The sequence below is a fragment of the Heteronotia binoei genome, chromosome 4, assembly GCF_032191835.1.
Source record: "Heteronotia binoei isolate CCM8104 ecotype False Entrance Well chromosome 4, APGP_CSIRO_Hbin_v1, whole genome shotgun sequence".
NCBI classification, from domain to species: domain Eukaryota; kingdom Metazoa; phylum Chordata; class Lepidosauria; order Squamata; family Gekkonidae; genus Heteronotia; species Heteronotia binoei.
In genome coordinates this window covers 63984966-64003863 of record NC_083226.1, presented here as the reverse complement: position 1 = coordinate 64003863, position 18898 = coordinate 63984966, and the positions used below count along the sequence as shown (strand labels likewise).

Below are 18898 nucleotides of genomic sequence, written 5' to 3'. Positions count from 1 at the left end.
CAAAGTGTCGGATACAGGCATTGGGTAGTTATTGGGGGTTTTCTTCTACCTTGTATGTTTTAAAGCTGGATTTGTAAACTGTCTTGAGTCAAAGGGGGAAAGGCAGGACATAAATCTGGTCCAAACAATATAAATACATAAAATCACAAATAAAATATTAAATTAAAATTCAGGGAACCAAGAATAAAACTGCTTCTAAGGCGATTTATCCTCCTACTTTTTCAAAGTCTTGCTTGGATTGTTTCACATGCCATTTAAAAAAGGTGGACTTCTCTGTGAAGAGTATTCTAAAGTCTGGGCACCTTTACATAAAGCCCTCTCCCCCAGTCTCTGCCTGTTGGTTGTTTCATTTCTAATAGTGGATTTGATATTCTGTTTGGATGGACTAGAATTGAACGGTATCATTCCCCTCTGGTGCTCAAACGGGGACCCTTAGTGCTACTGGATAAAGTTTTTTGTACTCAGTTTTATTTTATATATGTGTTAGTCTGAAGAAATCTGAAGCAAGATCTAACTTACAATGCGGTGATCGTGCCTTTATAATGTGTTTAGCACAATGAAGTTTCTATAACTTTGTCTATTTCTGCTTAGCGCTGTCCTATCCTTGGAACCCACAAATAAAATGTAAATACTGGAGTGGGGGTAAGGCCATCAGTGATAATCTTACCGCTTGCATATGGCTCTATGGGTGTACAAAGTGTTTCATTTATGTTGTCGAAGGCTTTCACGACTGGAGTCCATTGGTAGTTGTAGATTTTCGGGCTGTATGGCCATGCTCTTGGCATTGTGAGACCTGATGTTTCTCCAGCAACCATGACTGGCATCCTCAGAGGTGTAACCCAGAAAACTGGAGTCTCACAATGCCAAGACCACGGCCACACAGTCCGGAAAACAACCAATGTTTATCTGTGGGCTTGGGAGTATAAAGCAGGTGGCCAACGGTAGCTCTCCAGCTCTGATGGTAGCGGGTGGCCAACGGTAGCTCTGATGGGAGTTGTAGGTAGCGCCTACAACTCCCATCAGCCCCAGCCAGCATGGCCAATGGCTGGGGCTGATGGGCGTTGTATGCAATAAACATCTGGAGAGCTACCATTGGCCACCCCTGGTATAAAGCATTTTAAAAATCAGCTCCAACACTTTTGAGGTGCCCTCAAAAACTAATTGGAAGCCAGTGAATTTTTAGACACAAGTATGAAGCCTTCAGTGCAATAGGTGTTGCATAAGCAAATAGCTGATGCATTCTGGACATGGTGCAGTTTCCATTTTTCTAAAGACAGGCCTTCATAAAGCACACAGCAGTGTTTGAATTGCCATGGTATGCATGATAATTGCAAAGCTCTTTCTTTCCAAGGGGACAGATATTCCAGGTAACTTTAAAGTGGAGCCAGAGAAGTTATTTAAAGTTGCATTTTATTAGATAATTATAGAACAGCATATCACACATGTTATATTAAAAATTTGCACACATATATATATAAAATGCACACAACACATACATGACTATAAATGTTTGAAAATCAAATGTACGACTGGAAATTAAATAATCTGTGTCTGAGTATGATATGAGACCACTGTGTGCAAGTGAATCCACCCACTGATAAAAAACTGTATGCCAAACTGAGTTTTTTGTAACTTATGCATGTCAATATTATTGTATTGAAATTATATTAGAACATTTACAGCGGTTCATCTGCTGTCACAGGAATGACAAAATCATCATGTTAACTCTTTGGCAAGAAATGACTATGCTGGGTACTTATTTTGTTAAGAGAATTCTTTAATACTAAAGAGGTCAGGTCTGTCTTCCCAAACAGCAAGTAAAACAATAGCATTCAGCCTGCAAGTTATCGGTAGAGTTGCCAACAGCATGAAAAAGAAATGTCCTGGCCCCTTAATAGAGGCTTGATGGGCTGTTATTTACCTCCATGCCATAAAAAGCTCCAACTGCTTTTTTCTACACAGTCAGCCTTTATTAAGGAATCAAAATATCCCTTTCTTCATTGGCAGCCCCTCTTTTTCTTAGTGTTCAATGCTATTTTCTTATATCAAAATCCTATAATTCTTATAAAACCTATTATTTGCCAAAAAAAAAGACATTCACTGAATGCAGATTTAGTTAACACAATGAAAGATTGTGTCCATTTTGTTTTGTTACTATGTGGCCAAAAATATTTACCCCCCCCCAAACATCTATTTCTATTATTACACAGTCGTGCAAAATTAATAGTCTTTTATCATAACCAATGTCACATGCAAAATAAAATTCAATAAAAACAACATGAAGGAAGCCCTGAGTCAGTAACTTTACAGGAAAGTCCAATATTGAGTCCTTGCCGAATTCTCCCCATGCCTTTGGGCCCTAAGCAAAATAGTCCAGTATTTCTTTTCTTTCTTTAATAAATGAGGAAGGGTCTGTGCAGTTTCCACTGAAATTAGGCATGCAGTGTTCTCCCACTTCCATAGAGCTCAATATTCAATTTCATTAAAATCAGCAGAGTATCCAGAAGATTGCATTGTTGTTTCTCCCATTTCTGAGGGGGGTGGGGGAATAATAAGCAAAGCAACTGTTTATTTCTTTGCAGTATAAATTAATAAATATTATAGATAAGAGAACTATGAACAAATAAAGATTACCTTTACAAGGTCCTGACTGAAACCTGATGTCATCAATAGCAGTGTCACTTTTTATTGACACACCACGAACTGCCTCAAATATAATCTGTGAAAAAGTCCAAGTAGAAAGTTCGAGATACATTAATGTTAGCAATATATTGAATTATTAACATGGCTCCATCTGTGGATACTTATATCCAGAGACAGGAACTATGAACAGACAAGACAGATCTTTCTACAAAGCTGAGGAAACAATCAGGTTCGATGAAAAATCTGAAATTAAAAAACACAATGGACTAAAAAAAATAATAAATAGAAGCAGCACCTATAGTGTTAAGTAGCAAATGGCCTCTGAGCACTTGTGGAGGTTGCTAGGCAACTACAATTGTAGTGCCAGACTTCAAGCTTTGGTTTCTGTCTGTAAAAGGCAAAGAGAAGGGCTCTTTTTGTGGCTATTTTCATCTACCATTTCACCTTTGCTCCTCTCACTCCTTTCTTGGACTCAACAGGGCCAGGCCTAGCAGCAAGTACTATACTACTAGCTGACATGCAGTTTGCCTAACTCACTCAAGTGCAATGCTACTACTTGATGCCACACAACTTGCTTGGGATCTGTGGTAGTCTCCATGCAACTTTTGCATTTGGGTTGGATACAGCAGTAGCCCGCATACAACTCACCTGTATGATCACTACACTCAGAACATAAACATTCTCTTTAGGTTTAGCCAAGAGATACCTTAATAAAATTATCATCTACATATCTAGTCTGATCAGATTGATCTATAGAGCCAGTTTGGCGTAGTGGTTAAGTGTGCAGACTCTTTATCTGAGAGAACTGGGTTTGATTCCCCACTCCTCCACCTGCACCTGCTGGAATGGCCTTGGGTTAGCCATAGCTATCACAGAGCTGCCCTTGAAAGGGCAGCTTCTGTGAGAGCCCTCTCAGCCCCACCCACCTCACAGAGTGTCTGTTGTGGGGAGAGAAGATATAGGAGTTTGTAAGCCATTTTGAGTCTCTGATTCAGGGAGAAGGGCGGGGTATAAATCTGCACTTCTTTTGTACAGTAAAGAATTCTTAATGATGATAAAAATTCTTTTCTGAGAGAGATCCACCAACTATGCCTTTTGTATTCCAAACTAAAATTTGATAACCCATTTACAGTCCTTCAAATATTGGATAACTCCAATAACTTTGAAAACTTTATGATCTAGAGAAAAGTCTTTCTGTTTAAATTTCAGAATGTAATGCATTATGTTTATAGTTGGCAGAGACTGTGGAACCTAGTAAGAAATACCTAAACAGTCACTTGCGGAAGACAACATCTTCATGTTGTTTAAGATGATGCTCCATATGCATCCTTTCTCCACCTATGCCTACCATATAGGGCTTACCTCAGGAACAAATAAATAGTGGTGTATGCAATCCTAAACAGAGTTGTACCCTTCTAAGCCCTCTAGCTTCAAAGGGCTTGGAATAGCATGATTGTGCTTAGGATTTCACCGTAAAAGGATTTAAACTACACTGTGAGTGTACAGTGATTCCTTAAGTAGTTTGTGTGCCAGTCTATTATTCCATTCCATCACTGCTGCTAGGGAGAAAACAAATAAGATCAGCCATGAGCAGAGACAGCAGAAAGCATTATTCCTTAAAATTAATCTCTGTTCTAGAACCAATTACTTAATCTTGCTTCACCTTGCTTAATGATGGGCCTGTGTTTGTGCCTATTGACTTGGCTACCACCAATTAGTGCAGAATATGGTACCTGGTATAGGCCAGTGGTGTTTATTCTAAGGATCACAAAAAGCTTTTAATTTATTAGAGCACCTCTGAGCATGTAGGGTGGTCTAACTTCCACTGCTGGACCTGTTTCTGGAGTGAAGGAAAAGCCCCAGGACAGACAAGGATTGAGCCACTGCTTTGCCGAGGAGAGAAAGAAACCATTCCCTCAAGCTTTCAGGTTCTACAGAACTCTTTATTAGGCTACACATTAAATGATAAATGCTTCCTTCTTTTAAAAGTAGCCTTCAAATTGAACTCTTGTTTTGCAACGGATGGGGTACCTAGAATCTTCCTCTGTGCTACATGGAAACCATCTGCCAACCACAACCCCCCACTGTCACTGATCACATAAATGTGCCTAAGTAGATTTCTCAGGCAACAGTGATCTACTGAGAAAGTGCACTTCACAGGTACGGCATGAACAAGTGTAGTACCTTTCCACTGCCAAGGTTAGAGTGCAACTACAAGTCACAGCAGGCCATGCTCTTTGTAATGAGCCACCTGCTTTTTTGCTGCTGGGAACAGGGCCAACCCCATCCAGCAAGCAGATCAGATACAAACTGATAGATTTCTCAAATCAAACTCGACCCTAATATGTTGCTCCATATTTCTTTTTCTGTGCCAGCAATATTTGCTTCATGGCCTGGGAGCCACAGGTAGCTCTGTGACATGCCACCTGTGGCTCTTCTAACCACTATTTCCCAACATGGCACCTGCCTCATGTTTTAGGAAAGTTGACAAGGTTAATGCCTGGGGGCGGGGTTCAGAACTCAACCTGATTGTCACTATTCTTGAATCAGTAGGGTTGTTGTTTTTTTCAGGCATGCTCTCACCTCATTGTCTTTTTGGTCACTTGTGGAATATTTACGTTTATCAATAGGCTATCAGGCAAAGTTAAAATATGTGCTTCCAGAGTGGGGTTGATTTGTTTTGCTGTGCTTCCTAGGAGCTATCTTCTTCCTTGTAAATTCAAGCAGCTAACAACTTCACTGCCAAAATTTCATTGTGGCAGGATACATCATCATGATCATATAACATAATTCTCCAGACAGACTGGTCACGGATTCACCTAATCTCCCATTGGCTGAGCTGCCTATCACTCTATCTCAATGGAGAGCAAACAAAAAACTGCCTCCAACCACTGGCTGAGCTGCCTGTCACTCAATTTCAGTGGAGAGCAATCCCCACCCTCGAGCCCCAGGACAGACAAGGATTGAGCCTCGCTTTGCAGAGGAGAGAAAGAAACCATTCCCTCAATTGACTGAGGGAGGAAGGAGGATGGAAAAAGCCAGAGAAAGCCTTCCTTCAATTAGCTGAGGACTCCTCCTTCTCCTCCTCTAGAAGGAAAACAGCCAGAGACAATGGAAAAAATAGTGTCCCATAGCAGCAGACCACATACAAAGAGAGAGATAGGGAGGGAAAGCAAAAGAGAGAGAGAGATTGAAGTTATAATATAGTGGGTTCTATGCATGGAGGAGTTGCTCAATGAGTGATCACAAGGGTCGTTTTCGCACTCACCTTCCGCCAGCGCGACCCCCCTCTTCACCGCTCAGGATCTGCGCGGATTTCGCACTAAACGCTGCGGAGCAGCCAGAAAAGCCAGACGCTCCCGTCGCAAAAGCCGTGCAAATGCCAAACTGCTTTTTGGCGGTTTCAGTTTGAGCGGCTTTTGCGCCTGAAGCTTCCGGCTTTTCTGGCTGCTCCACAGCGTTTAGTGCGAAATCCGCGCAGATCCTGCGCGGTGAAGAGGGGGGTCGCGCCGGCGGAAGGTGAGTGCGAAAACGACCAAGCTCTTTAATATACATGATATAGGATAGGGCTACATTACAAGACTGGGGATGGGGGCCTACCGGCCCAACTTATATATATCTCTGGATTCCCACGCTAGCACATCATTGGGTCATTCAAACCAGTGGGGACTTGTGATTGGTCTAGGGCTGCAGAGATTTGGATCCTGCAGCCCTTTGTTCCCAAGTCCCCCAGCTCAGTCCGCATGGCTCCAATGACCTGGCAGGCACACCCAAAGTCTTCACTTGAGTCCACATACATAACAGAAGTCCTATAGTTAACACCATCAACTTTATCAGAGAAAGTGTGTTGGTCACTGAGAGCCTCTGAGGGAGAACTCATTGAGGCCAGTCCTGACTAGGACTGCCAATTCCAGGTTGGTGGACAATTCCTGGATTTTGTCATGGATTCTGAGGAGGGCATAGAGCGGGGTCTTCCAGACCCAGGTTCTTTCTGTGGAAGCTGACTGGATGATTTTAGACCAGGCACAGACTTTCAGCCTAACCTACCTCACACGGTTGTTGTACAAATCAAATGGGGGAGAGAAGAATTATGTAAGCTACTTTGGTTCCTCCCCCCCCCCCCCCACTGTCCTGTTCCTAGGTAGAGGATGCAAGGATGGAGAGCTGAAGCCAGAGGGGCAGATAAAGGGAAGGAGATAGGGTTGCCAACTCCACGTTAGGAAATTCTTCAAGATTTAAGGAGTAGAGCCTGGAGAGGGTGGGGTTTGAGGAGGGGTGGGACCTCAGTCAGGTCCAATGCCATACACTCCACCCTCCAAACCAGTCATTTCCTCCTGAAGAACCACTGTTGCCAATCTCCAGATGAGGGCTGGAAATCGCTCAGAATTACAACTGCTCTTCAATTGGCAGAGATCAGCTTCCCTTGAGGTGGTGGTGGGGAGAATGAATGCCTTCATTTGAATGGGTGTGAAGACAGCAAGGGTTGGGGGACACTTGCCAAGAGCCTCTTTCTAGAACCCATTGTATTTTTCTTCCTTATTCCTAGTTTAAAAATATACACACAAAGCAAATTTGCATCCTTCCAGTTTAAGAGCTTATTATTATCAGCTAATGCCTGTTCATCTATAACTACCTAAATCTCCACAGAAAAAATAGTTCACAGGGTATCGAATGTAAGCACACAATAATGGGTCCCACCCACTGAAGGACACATAACACACCTCTGCATTTTGAATATAAATAACAGAATTATTATCTCATTTAGACTAGAATCAGAGAGGTGAGTCAAAGCCTCTTCCTTTACCAAAGGACAACCTTTTATTAACTTGTTTCAGCCTCAAATTCAACCGTGCAGCATAAATAAATGCACTAGAGTTTGAAGTGAGTTGACTTTTTTCTTTAGCAGTAGCAGATATTTCTTGTAATGGGATTCATCAGTGTGATGGTGACTTACCTGGTGATACGTGTCACATGTATATTCTATGAGGCCTCTTAGCCAAGTGACGCTTTGTTCTCCTTGCCTTCTCCAGAGGAGGGTCTCATCCTTTTCACCATGTTTCTTTACATAAACATTTAATATCCCTGTTCCAGCTCCATACATATGATAAAAAAATATAAGGCACTGGAGCCTAGAGGTGCCTCGTAGAAGCCTTGATATAAGCCATGCTTTCTGTCCATAGACCATGTTAGATGCCTCAATGTACATGTAGTACCCTTTAAAAAAAAAGTAAAGGGGTTCACCCTTGATCATCTTTGCAATTAGAAGCATATGTGTTTTGTTTTTCAGCCAATGGATTATATTGCTGATAGTCAACTTAAAAGATCCTGTGGTTATGTTCATTATTATTAATGCTTACATACTGCTGTTAAAAATTATTACTTTTAATGGTTATGTAATGCATTAAACACAAATATGATAAAGTTTCTAAATAATGTGGGGAGAAATCTCTTAATCCATTAACTGTTACATATAAATTATTAATTTTCCTATGCACTTTCTGATCAGAGGTATTTATGGTCTTACTCCAAGATACCCAAATTATCCTTTTCCCCAAAGTGTAAATTATGAAAAAATAATGTATGCAAACATGCTTAACCAAGAATTCTTGTTATAAACTGAAGTTTTCAAATACAAGAGGTCAGAAACTTGCTTTTTAAAACATTAAAGACAAGGTTATTGAATATCCTAATCTGACAAACTATTTTGTCTGCTAGACATCATATTCTGAGTACATACATAAAATAGTTGTACCAAGGAAATCAACTTCTCATTTTAATTCGTAAATTATACTTCTATTATCTATTTTCTTACAGATTGACACACTACATGTCCTCACCCATCACTTGTTTGGGAAAACTGTAATGCCTTTGTCCTTCCATTTCCCTAGGCACAGCTCTTTGTGACCTCTCTTTGTGACCTATCTCCCTCTCCTAGTTGATTGCTTCCTATGAATGATTCTATTATGATATTTTCCTTCACTTAAACTTTATGTAGAATCAAACGTCTAATAACTTGACCAAAATCATGTAGTAAAGTTTGCTGTGATAGTAATTATTCTAATCTTGAGGAAATTATTTCCTAACTAAGAACTGCACCAAAGGTGGGTTTTTTTTTTCATTTAAACATTAATAATTAAAGACAAGGTGAACTACATTATATGAGAATTTGATTCTTTGACTTCCATCTGATACATGGATGTATGTTGATAGAAACTGGTCCAAGGCTGAATGACTACTTTGAATACATTATTATAAAACTATGTGAAGTTGACCTCAGAATGTACCTGAAGTCAAATTCAGGTTCTGATTTAGGTCATTTAGGAATCACCTCTCTCTTCAGCTTTTTATTACAGCATTAATAAAGTCTTCATTATGTAGCCATGATACTTGCAACTAGAATGTAGTATGTTGTATGAACTACTGGCAAAAATGCTCAGAGTAAAACAACCAAAAAGCCAAACATGTAGTCAAAGAGTCACCAAAGTGTGATGGTGACTTACCTGGTGATTTGCATATAAATATAATTTTTAACACACACACCCTTCTAATGTGGGGCTCCAATGGAATAATAGCAGAACAAATGCTAAAGAGGACAACTAAAATTATTATCTCAAACCATCATTTAAACCTCCCCCCCCAAAGAACTGGGAGAGCCACTCCCATTTTGAGTAGACTAGGGGTTTGTAGAACTCTATATTTTAACTGTGGTTTGTCCCAACCCCCCCCTCCTTAAAAGATACCTGCCTAAAATGGAATTATAGGAATTTTTTAAAATGCAGTTTTTAAAAATGAAACATCAAGAAGCAGCACACGGATCACAGCAGCAACTAAAATATAATCAAAACATATAAATGTTCTGAGCCTAGGACCCAGGGGAAAAACATGAAATGGCTGAGCATTGCAAGCTTTCAATCCCCCCTTCCCCCCTTTTCAGCTGATGAGGAATCATCTTCAATCCTGCAGCCAACCCTGCTTGCTCCCCCAGCTTGGCTGAGTCACAGCTTGGCACGCCTCAGACTCTGATGGTGAAGAGCTTGCGGTGGTCAGGAAGAGCTTGCGGTGGTCAATCCCCCTTCCCCCCCTCTTCAGTTGACGAGGAATCATCTTCGAGCCTGTAGCCACCCCGGGGCTTGCTTTCCAGCTTGGACAAGGTTGGCTTGGACGGGGCTTGACTTGGAGGGGTGGCGTGTGCTCTTGCCGAGACTGCACGCACGCAAGCATATACTGTAGCACTTTAACTATAATGCACTTTATTCCCATCACTATTTTACACTATTTCCTATTGCTGATAAAGTGCTATTAATTAATTAATTAATTATGGTTTAGCTGCTAAATTTAATGGAACCTAATTTATTAGTGGTTGATTGATGTGGGATGAATGAAATTGGGAGATGTATTAATCTGGGAGAATTAAATGTGGGTTTAATTATTAATACTGAATTAATTAGTTATTAGGAAATTGATTTACTGGCTGATTGAGTTAGGAGTATGAATTGGAGTAAAGAGGGTTTAGAACTTAACTAGTTTAAGGGATTATTATTAGCTGATTGATTGAGGGACTAGATTAAGGGTTTAGTATTAATCGGCCATTTAGGGGAGGTTAAATTGGCAGGGTTGATAAAGTGATTGGGGGAGGGGCTCTTAGTTAGCAAGGGCAGTGGTGACAGAGACAGAACTAGCATAGGACCACTACAGGTTATCTAATACTGGTTGGAGGTGATTGTGGAGACCAGTAGGGGGATGACCAGCCTGGGGATTTCAGTACTCCTGGGGAGGGGACGATATGATGGTGGGAACAGACAGAAATGCAATGAAAAGCGGCGGAGACATGTGGGTGCTTGGCCCCCTTCTAGTCTGTGTCCCAATGCCAGGTCCATAAATAATAAGACCGTGATTTTTCGGGACTTCCTGTGTGAACAGGATATGGACCTGGCATGCGTGACCGAGACCTGGGTACGCAAAGGGGAGATGGTAGCTCTCTCCCAAGTAGCCCCCCCAGGATACTCAGTCTTTCACCAGTCACGGACTAGTGGGCAGGGGGGGAGGAGTGGCATTATTCATACAGGGGGCTTACTCCTTCAGGGCGTTACCGGCGCCAGAGATCGACAGCATGGAAGTGGGATGTGGGAGAGGGGTTGGCGATCTGGCTGGTGTACCTGTCACCTAGCACACCAGCCAGTGCCTTACTGTCCCTGATGGAGGCCGCGACAGGCTGGGCATTGGAACACCAAGGCTTTTAATCCTGGGTGATTTCAACGTCCATGCCAACGATGCGCACTCCAATCGGTCAATAGACCTAGTGACATCCATGGCTACGCTAGGACTCTCTCAATTTGTAGCCACACCCACTCACCTGGCCGGGCACATGCTGGTTTGATCTTTGCGCCAGGGGTTACAGTGACCCAAATTACTCATGATGCGGTGCCATGGTCGGACCACTATCCCCTAAAGGCCTACATGGATGTGGCACCCCAAACTTGTCTAGGCGATGAACGTATTTTAGCTCGCCCAAGGAACGTAATGGACCCACTACGGTTCCAGAGGGAATTGAGGGATCCTTGGCCTCCTGGCGACTTGCTCAATGACATGGTTGAGCTATTGCAAAATCGGCTCACCATGGCCATTGATGAGATCGCTCTTCGGCATCCTCTGCGCCCCCGTGAAAAGATGGCGCCGTGGTATAATGCAGATTTGCAATCGATGAAACGGAGGCTCAGACGACTAGAGAGGCGATCGCGGCGGACTCACGACGAAGCAACCAGAGCATCTTATAGAGAGTATATGAGATCCTATGAGATGGCAGTCAAGGCCACAAAGAAAATTTAGTTTGCGGCCCAGATTGCATCCGTGAATTCACACCCAGCACAATTATTTAGTATCATTCGGATACTAAACAACTCTTACAACTCTGCCACAAAGCAGACCAAACTATAGGGAATTGGAAATAGGCTGTGAGGCTTTTGCAACATTCTTCACGGATAAAGTCTCGTTGCTCCACCGTGACCTCCTTGCCACAATTGAAACAGTAAGTGAACTCGAGGCTCCGTGCCTGTTTTCAGGGTCGGCTTTAGACAGTTTTGCAACACTCAGCTTGGAGGAAGAAGACAGAATCCTCGCAACTGTACGCCCAACAACATGCGATTTGGACCCTTGCCCATCTTGGCTGATTAAAGCTTGCCAGATGGAGCTTCAATATCCTGTATGGGATATCGTAAATAGGTCCTTCTCAGATGGGCTTTTTCCAACACCTCTTAAAGAGGTGATAGTCCATCCCCTCTTGAAAAAACCAACATTAGACCCGGCCGAATTTGTGCTTTATTGGCCTGTCTCAAATTTACCCTTTTTGGGTAAAATTATCGAGAGGGCAGTAGTGTTACAGTTGCAGAGCTTCATGGAGGATACTTCCGTCCTAGATCCACACCAGTCCGGCTTTTGCCCGGGCCATGGGACGGAGACGGTGCTGGTCATCTTAGTAGATGATCTCCAGCGACAACTGGATCGAGGCGGGTCAGCAGTGCTGTTGTTGTTGGACCTGTTGGCGGTGTTCAACATGGTCGACCATCAGTTGCTGGTCCACCGCCTCGCCGATGCAGGGATTTAGAGGTTAGCCTTACAATGGTTTTCCTCCTTTCTCTGTGATTGGGGACAAAGGGTGGCGATTGGGGGACGATCGTCCCAGAGGCATTCGTTTAATTGTGGGGTGCCTCAGGGGGCAGTGCTTTCCCCGATGTTGTTTAATATCTACATGCGCTCCCTTGCCCAGATTGTCAGGAGATTCAGGCTGGGTTGCCATCAGTATGCAGATGACACTCAGCTTTATCTGCTGATGGATGGATGGCCTGCCTCCGCCCCAGAAAAACTGGCCCCGGCATTACAAGCTGTGGCGGGGTGGCTCAGGCTGAGTCATCTGAAGCTGAACCCAACAAAGACAGAAGTCCTTTGTCTGAGCCGTGGTGGCCTGGGAAGGGAAATCCCTTTACCAGCCTTTGATGGGGCGCCACTGATAGTGGCACCTAAAGTCAAGAACTTGGGGGTGCTACTGGAGCCCACATTGGCTATGGAGGCCCAGATAGCAGCCACTGTGAGATCCGCCTTTTTCCATCTTAGGTGGGCACGACAGCTGGCACCCTTCCTAGAGCACAGCGACTTAGCAACAGTGATTCATGCTACGGTCACCTCGAGACTAGACTACTGTAATGCCCTCTACATGGGGCTGCCCATGTCTCGAAACTGGAAGCTGCAGCTGGTGCAGAATGCTGCAGCCAGGCTGTTACTGGGTCTCTCTATTCGGGATCATGTGCAGCAGGGGCTGTGGAGACTGCATTGGCTGCCAATAGTATTCAGGATTCGCTACAAGGTGCTGGTTATTACCTTTAAAGCCCTATATGGCCGAGGTCCTGTCTACCTTAGGGACCGTCTCTCCCCATATATTCCCCAGAGGGTGCTGAAATCTGGATCACAAAACCTATTAGAAATCCCCGGGCCGAGAGAGGCGAGACTGAAGGCTACCAGAGAACGAGCCTTCTCTATTGCGGCCCCCCAATGGTGGAACCAACTCCCTGATGATGTTAGAGCCTTGCGGGACCTTGCCCAATTCCGCAAGGCTTGTAAAACAAAACTTTTTCGTCTGGTCTTCAACTAAAGTACAGAGCTGCTTAACATCAGGGTATGAAACTTAGCACCAAAACTGTTTTTAAAAAATTGTTCAATATTTAAAGTACAATTGTTAATTTTAATTGATCTTACTGTAATTGTTTTTATTGTATGGTTTTATTGTTTTATTGTGGATTTAATGTTGTTGTTAGCCGCCCTGAGCCTGCTTCGGCGGGGAGGGCGGGATATAAATGCAATAAATAAATAAATAACTGTGAGGAGGACAATGGAGGCTGGGAGTGGCAGCTGGGAAACATAGAGGAACACACTCAAAGGCTGAACAAGCTGGGAAGATCAGCAGCCCCACCCTCTACTCCCTGCATTCAGTAGCAGCTTGAGCTCAGAAGTGTCAGTATGGGCAGGGGACAGAGAAGAGAGCCCCACTCACAGGATAGATTAAAGCCCTGGGCACACCAGTTCTGGCCCACAGGTTGTAGCTTTGACATCCCGGGGCATACATATCCAATTCCTGACACTTATTTTCCAGCCACTGTCTTGGTTGGGACTGTGGGTTCCTTCTTAGAATCTATGGGTTTTGTTTTATCAATAGTAGTACGACAGCTGTATACACCATCAAAGAGAGATCTGCCCAGAAGAATCCTTGCATGGGTTCTTGTGGTTATGTTTTATCTGCTTAAAGCTGCTGCAGGAGCGATGGTCAATAAATGCTACTAATTGAATGTTTTCTACAGTTAAGTTATAGGATCTGCCTTGATTCACCAGAGACTACTGCAAAACATATGTACTCTGATCATTAGCCATATTCCTGATGTTCAGCTTCAACTCTCTGCCTAACCTTAAAAGCAGCCATTACCATGACTTCTGCCACAAATATGTTCATAGTTTTAGAATTTATTAAATCTCAGACCACTGAATCAGTTTCCTAAGTCTCTGCTACCTGAACAATTATACTGAAGATTTACTGGTGCTTCTTCCTGTGCCTAACATTCACTGACACTTGTGTTTTAACTGAATCTACGGAGATTTGACCTCTCACACTCTATTTATTTCTAATTAGAATGTTCTATTTAGATCATTCTCTTCATCCAAAAACACATATTCCTGTATTAATAAACTTTTCCTAACCTTGTCCAGGGTTGGTTTATTGGAGGAGATCAAGAGGGAAATGGAACCATGATCAAATTCCATAAACTCATATTTTCAAGACACAAGGTGATTCACCATCATAAAGCGAGATTAGATATAATATTCATTTAACTGGGAAAATGCAAGTTTTTCTTGCTTTAATTATTCAAGGCCCTTTTATAGTATAAGCAACTGTGATTTTTAACCACTGGTGAATGTCTTGTAAGAGGGAAGGAAAAAGTATATCAGAAAGAATCAAAGCAAGAGACTCCCAGTCATTTGAGTTAACATCCTGCCTTCAGGACTATTCTCCTTTTCACCGCTTCTCTAGACTGAGTCTCCATATTTTAGTCATAGCTGTCTTGTGTGAAAATTTACAGTATGAATTTTAACTTACCTACCCCAGTAGTGTGGTCTCCTTTTGGTCCAGTGTAAGATGTAGGAGTCTGACCTCTTCGCCTGTGCCAACTGCCCCGGTTTTTCTTTTGCTGAGTAAATGCACACTCATCTCTTTCAAAAGTGCATTCTCTAGGAAAAGCAGGTGATAAGTCTACAACAAAGAATTTGCAGAGTTAAAGTTGCACTTATATCTAAAACTGAATTATATAGTTACATAAGAACATAATGTGTAAATATAAACTAGGGGTGTACTATAATCTGCACATATTTTAAGGAGCCAGGAATCTGAATGTGTCTATTTGATGTCTTTTCTGGTCACTTCCATTTAGCAGTGATGCCATATTTATTTAAAACATTTTTATGGTGCCTTCCCACAAAATCAGGATATACAAGGTGAACCCTCGAAGACTCCCTCAAAATAACAGTGTTAAGCTTCAATTCACAAAATACACCTGATGTTCGTTCTCATATAAATTTATAGATATTACTCAAAGATGTCACATTTGCCTTGGTATGATTAGAGATGAGAATCATAACACGACTATTAATGATGCTGTTGCACAGGCATTTTTCCCACTTGCAATTTGGAGTTTCAATGCTAAAATAAAAGTTTAGGAGAAGTCAGCATCCAAATAGCATCTAATACATACTAAACTAATACATCTCTGTTCTGTAGTGCAGACATGAAGAGGGAAGATCTGAATGGATTCAGCTCATTTTAAGAGTGACATTTGGGAATCTGATGTGTTAAATGAAAGCACTCCATCTCCCTGCTACAGAAGCCATATTTAGAAAAGTTCCATGACACATTAATGCCCTCTGAGTAAGACTGGCAGCAGTATGGAGAAAAAATTCCTGTACCTTTATCAGAAGCTTAATGACATGTTATTTACCAGGTGATGTTGTTTACTTGATCACTTGCTGAAACTCAAACAATTCATTAAAATAGTTCAAGAATACAATATGACTTGGATTTAAATCCTGTGGGGGAGGGACGGTGGCTCAGTGGTAGAGCATCTGCTTGGGAAGCAGAAGGTCCCAGGTTCAATCCGTGGCATCTCCAAAAAAGGGTCCAGGCAAATAGGTGTGAAAAACCTCAACTTGAGACCCTGGAGAGCTGCTGCCAGTCTGAGAAGACAATACTGACTTTGATGGACCAAGGGTCTGATTCAGTATAAGGCAGCTTCATATGTTCATATGTAAAACATTTGAAATAATGCAAAAAAGCATGACATTATTATATGATAAATATATGCAGAAAATTGAATGATTAAAATAGAGATACAGTGGCATAAGAGCATGAGTATACATAACAATGAACAGTGGAATAGACTATACTGTTCCCTTTACAGAAGTGCTTCCATGGCATGGAAAGCTTCAGCTACCCATTTCCATACATTAAGCCTCTGTTAAAAGGAACAGAACTTTTTCATGCAAATGTACCTATGAATATAGAAGGCAACATGACCAAGGTAAGTACCAGCAAAGATTGTAAGGATGTGGATAGGCAGCCATTTCACTTGAGTCTGCTGACAGTAGTAATGGCAATTGATACTGATTCAGTCTGAGTAAGTCACTCTAAGAATATTTAGTTGAAAAATCACTTAAGATGTTTATAAAACAGAGGGGATGAATAGGCTGAGTTCTGGGTTTCCTTACAGTGCTAAAAACCTAGACCTCCAGAAGTCAACTCCTGTCCCCTTAATAGAGGCTTGAAGGGATATTATATACCAGGTGATGCTAATAATCTCCATGCCATTTGGGCAACTAAGATTGTTAGGGGTCTGGAGAAAAAGTCCTATGAGAAAAGGCTGAAGGTGCTGGATATGTTTAGCCTGGAGAGAAGATGACCATTTATATGATCACAATCTTCAAGTATTTGAAGGGCTGTCATCTAGAAGATGATGTGGAGTTGTTTTCTGTTGCCCCAGAAGGTTGGACCATAACCAACAGGTTGAAATTGAATTAAAAGAGATTTCAGCTAAACAGTGGGAAGAACTTCCTAATAGTCAGAGCAATTCCTCAGTGGAAGAGGCTTCTTCAGGAAGTGGTGGGCTCTCCTTCTTTGGAGGTTTCCAAAAAGAGGCTAAATGGCCATCTGACAGCAATGCTGATTCAGTGAATAGGGGGGGTGGTATTTGTGAATTCCCTGCATTGTGCAGGGGGTTGGACTTGATGACCCTGGAGGTCCCTTCCAACACTATGATTCTATGATTATATTACTAATTGTCCACCAGTATTAAAAATTTATCTTACCAGTACTGTGGCAGCTTCCGACACCTACTGATACATCATCCAATGCCACCAGTCCACAGTCCCAAAAGCTTTTGCACCAGCTTACAAATACCACCTGACATTTAAAGAAAACATATGCCAATCATCTTAGTTTTTAAAGTCTTTGTTTGACAGCTCTTAAACACTTATTTTCTACACACTGTATTTAATACTTTTTTGAATAAGCATGGAATAATTGTTCTCTTCGACTCTCTTGCAATAATAAAAGAATTAAAACAGAAAATTCATTGGGTGCTGGTTGTCCTTTTGTCATTCTGTGCTTTCATGCAATTCGGTGCAGCATTTTACTATTACTATTAGATTATTGCATGTGAACCATCCTCCTTCATTGTGGCCACACATGTACTCACAGAGGCTTCCCATCTACATAGAGAACAGGAGAAAGTCCTGGAGCTTAAGCCCAGAAGCTAATGCTGAGGCCACTCAACTTATTCCTTAAAGGGTGAAGTGAGAGCCTTCTCACACAGTTTTCTTTCGACCAGTGTGACAGCAACATTGTTCCCCCCCTTCAGTTATCTTTATAAGCCTCACTAATTACTTGCTGTGCTTACTTTGCGTTCCTTTTTTTGTCCGACAAAGCTACTGGAGCATTGGCACAGAGAGTTCAAGCAGGGTGCAACTATTGTTACCTACCTTCTCTACAATCCCAATGTACATTATTTCTGATGAAAAAAATATTTAGTAAGTTCCTAACTAGTTCTGGTGCAGAGGAGTGTGAGTATGCATGGATGAGTAAATAAACTGGACAGCAATAAAGAAATTATTCCATCAGCTACTAGGTTCACTTGTGAAGGAGTTACCATAAGAATACTGTCATCCTTTCAAAAGCTAAAAGAAAACATAGACGTTATAATTATTCACATACTGTGAGCTTTTATAGAGATTAATATGACCTGGCTAGCCCAATCTTGTTAGATCTTGGAAGCTAAGCAGGGTCAGCCTTGACTAGTATTTGGATGAGAAAACTCCAAGGAATACCAGGGTCATGATGCAGAGACAGGCAATGACAAACCATCTCTGAACTTCTCTTCCCTTTAAAAACGGGATCACTATAAGTCAGCTGTGACTTGATGGCACTTTCTATCATATAGAAATGAATATTTATTTTCATTAAATCACTATGATAGGGCACAAACTTGCATAGGGATGGTTAGTCAAAGATAAATTTAATACTAAAGAAACAGTTGCTAATGCAAAAGCCCAGTATGAACAAAGCAGGAAACAAGTTACTATAAACAAAGTAATGGAAATCTTGAAATAAAAAAACCTGATGCACAGTTACCATAAGGTTTTGGCAAATGCAAAGAATATTTTCATAATATTTATTTATTTAGAGAATTTGTATGCCTTTTTTACAAAACCTGCTTAAGGCAGCTGACAACTAACAATAACAACCAAACCAGTCAATTGAAAAATGCCAGGGCATAAAAGCAGCATAAAAATGGAGCAGTCAATATAGCAAATCTCAGGTTCAGAGCAACCATTAAACAGCTAAAAGGACAAAAACCCCTGGTTAAAAAGAAGAAATGTTTTGCCCTGTCACCTAAAAGAAAGTAAGGTGGGCATTCCAAGCAAGTTTTAAGGAAAAGAACATTTGAAAGATGAGGTACCACCACTGAGCTGTTACTTGTTATTTCTCTCCTTACTGCTGAAGGGTGCACAGAGAGGAGGGGTTGAAAGGCAGATCTTAACTGGTAGGCTGACGGTACAGGAAGAGTAGGAGGAAGAAGAGGAGGAGGAGGTTGGATTCATACCCCAGCCTTCACTACCCAGAGATGCTTACAATCTCCTTCCCCTCCCCACAACAGACACCCTGTGAGGG

The 18898-nt window shown here is 41.9% G+C and overlaps 1 protein-coding gene across 2 annotated transcripts in view; it reads right to left on the bottom strand.

Annotated features, from left to right (window-relative positions):
- Positions 1 to 1392: 1392 nt before the first annotated feature.
- The window catches only part of MAMDC2 (MAM domain containing 2), a 105671-nt gene continuing 88165 nt past the window's right edge, over positions 1393 to 18898 (bottom strand). The window contains exons 10-14 of one of the 2 annotated variants that reach the window (XM_060237445.1): positions 17038 to 17131; positions 14780 to 14932; positions 7598 to 7857; positions 2635 to 2719; positions 1393 to 2531 (exon numbers count right to left, since the gene is read on the bottom strand). In XM_060237445.1, coding sequence (XP_060093428.1) covers positions 2467 to 2531; positions 2635 to 2719; positions 7598 to 7857; positions 14780 to 14932; positions 17038 to 17131 — 657 coding nt within the window. In that variant the 3' untranslated portion in view covers positions 1393 to 2466. Of the gene's footprint in view, positions 2532 to 2634; positions 2720 to 7597; positions 7858 to 14779; positions 14933 to 17037; positions 17132 to 18898 lie in introns of those variants that run through there. The other variant, XM_060237446.1, reaches the window with a different exon arrangement.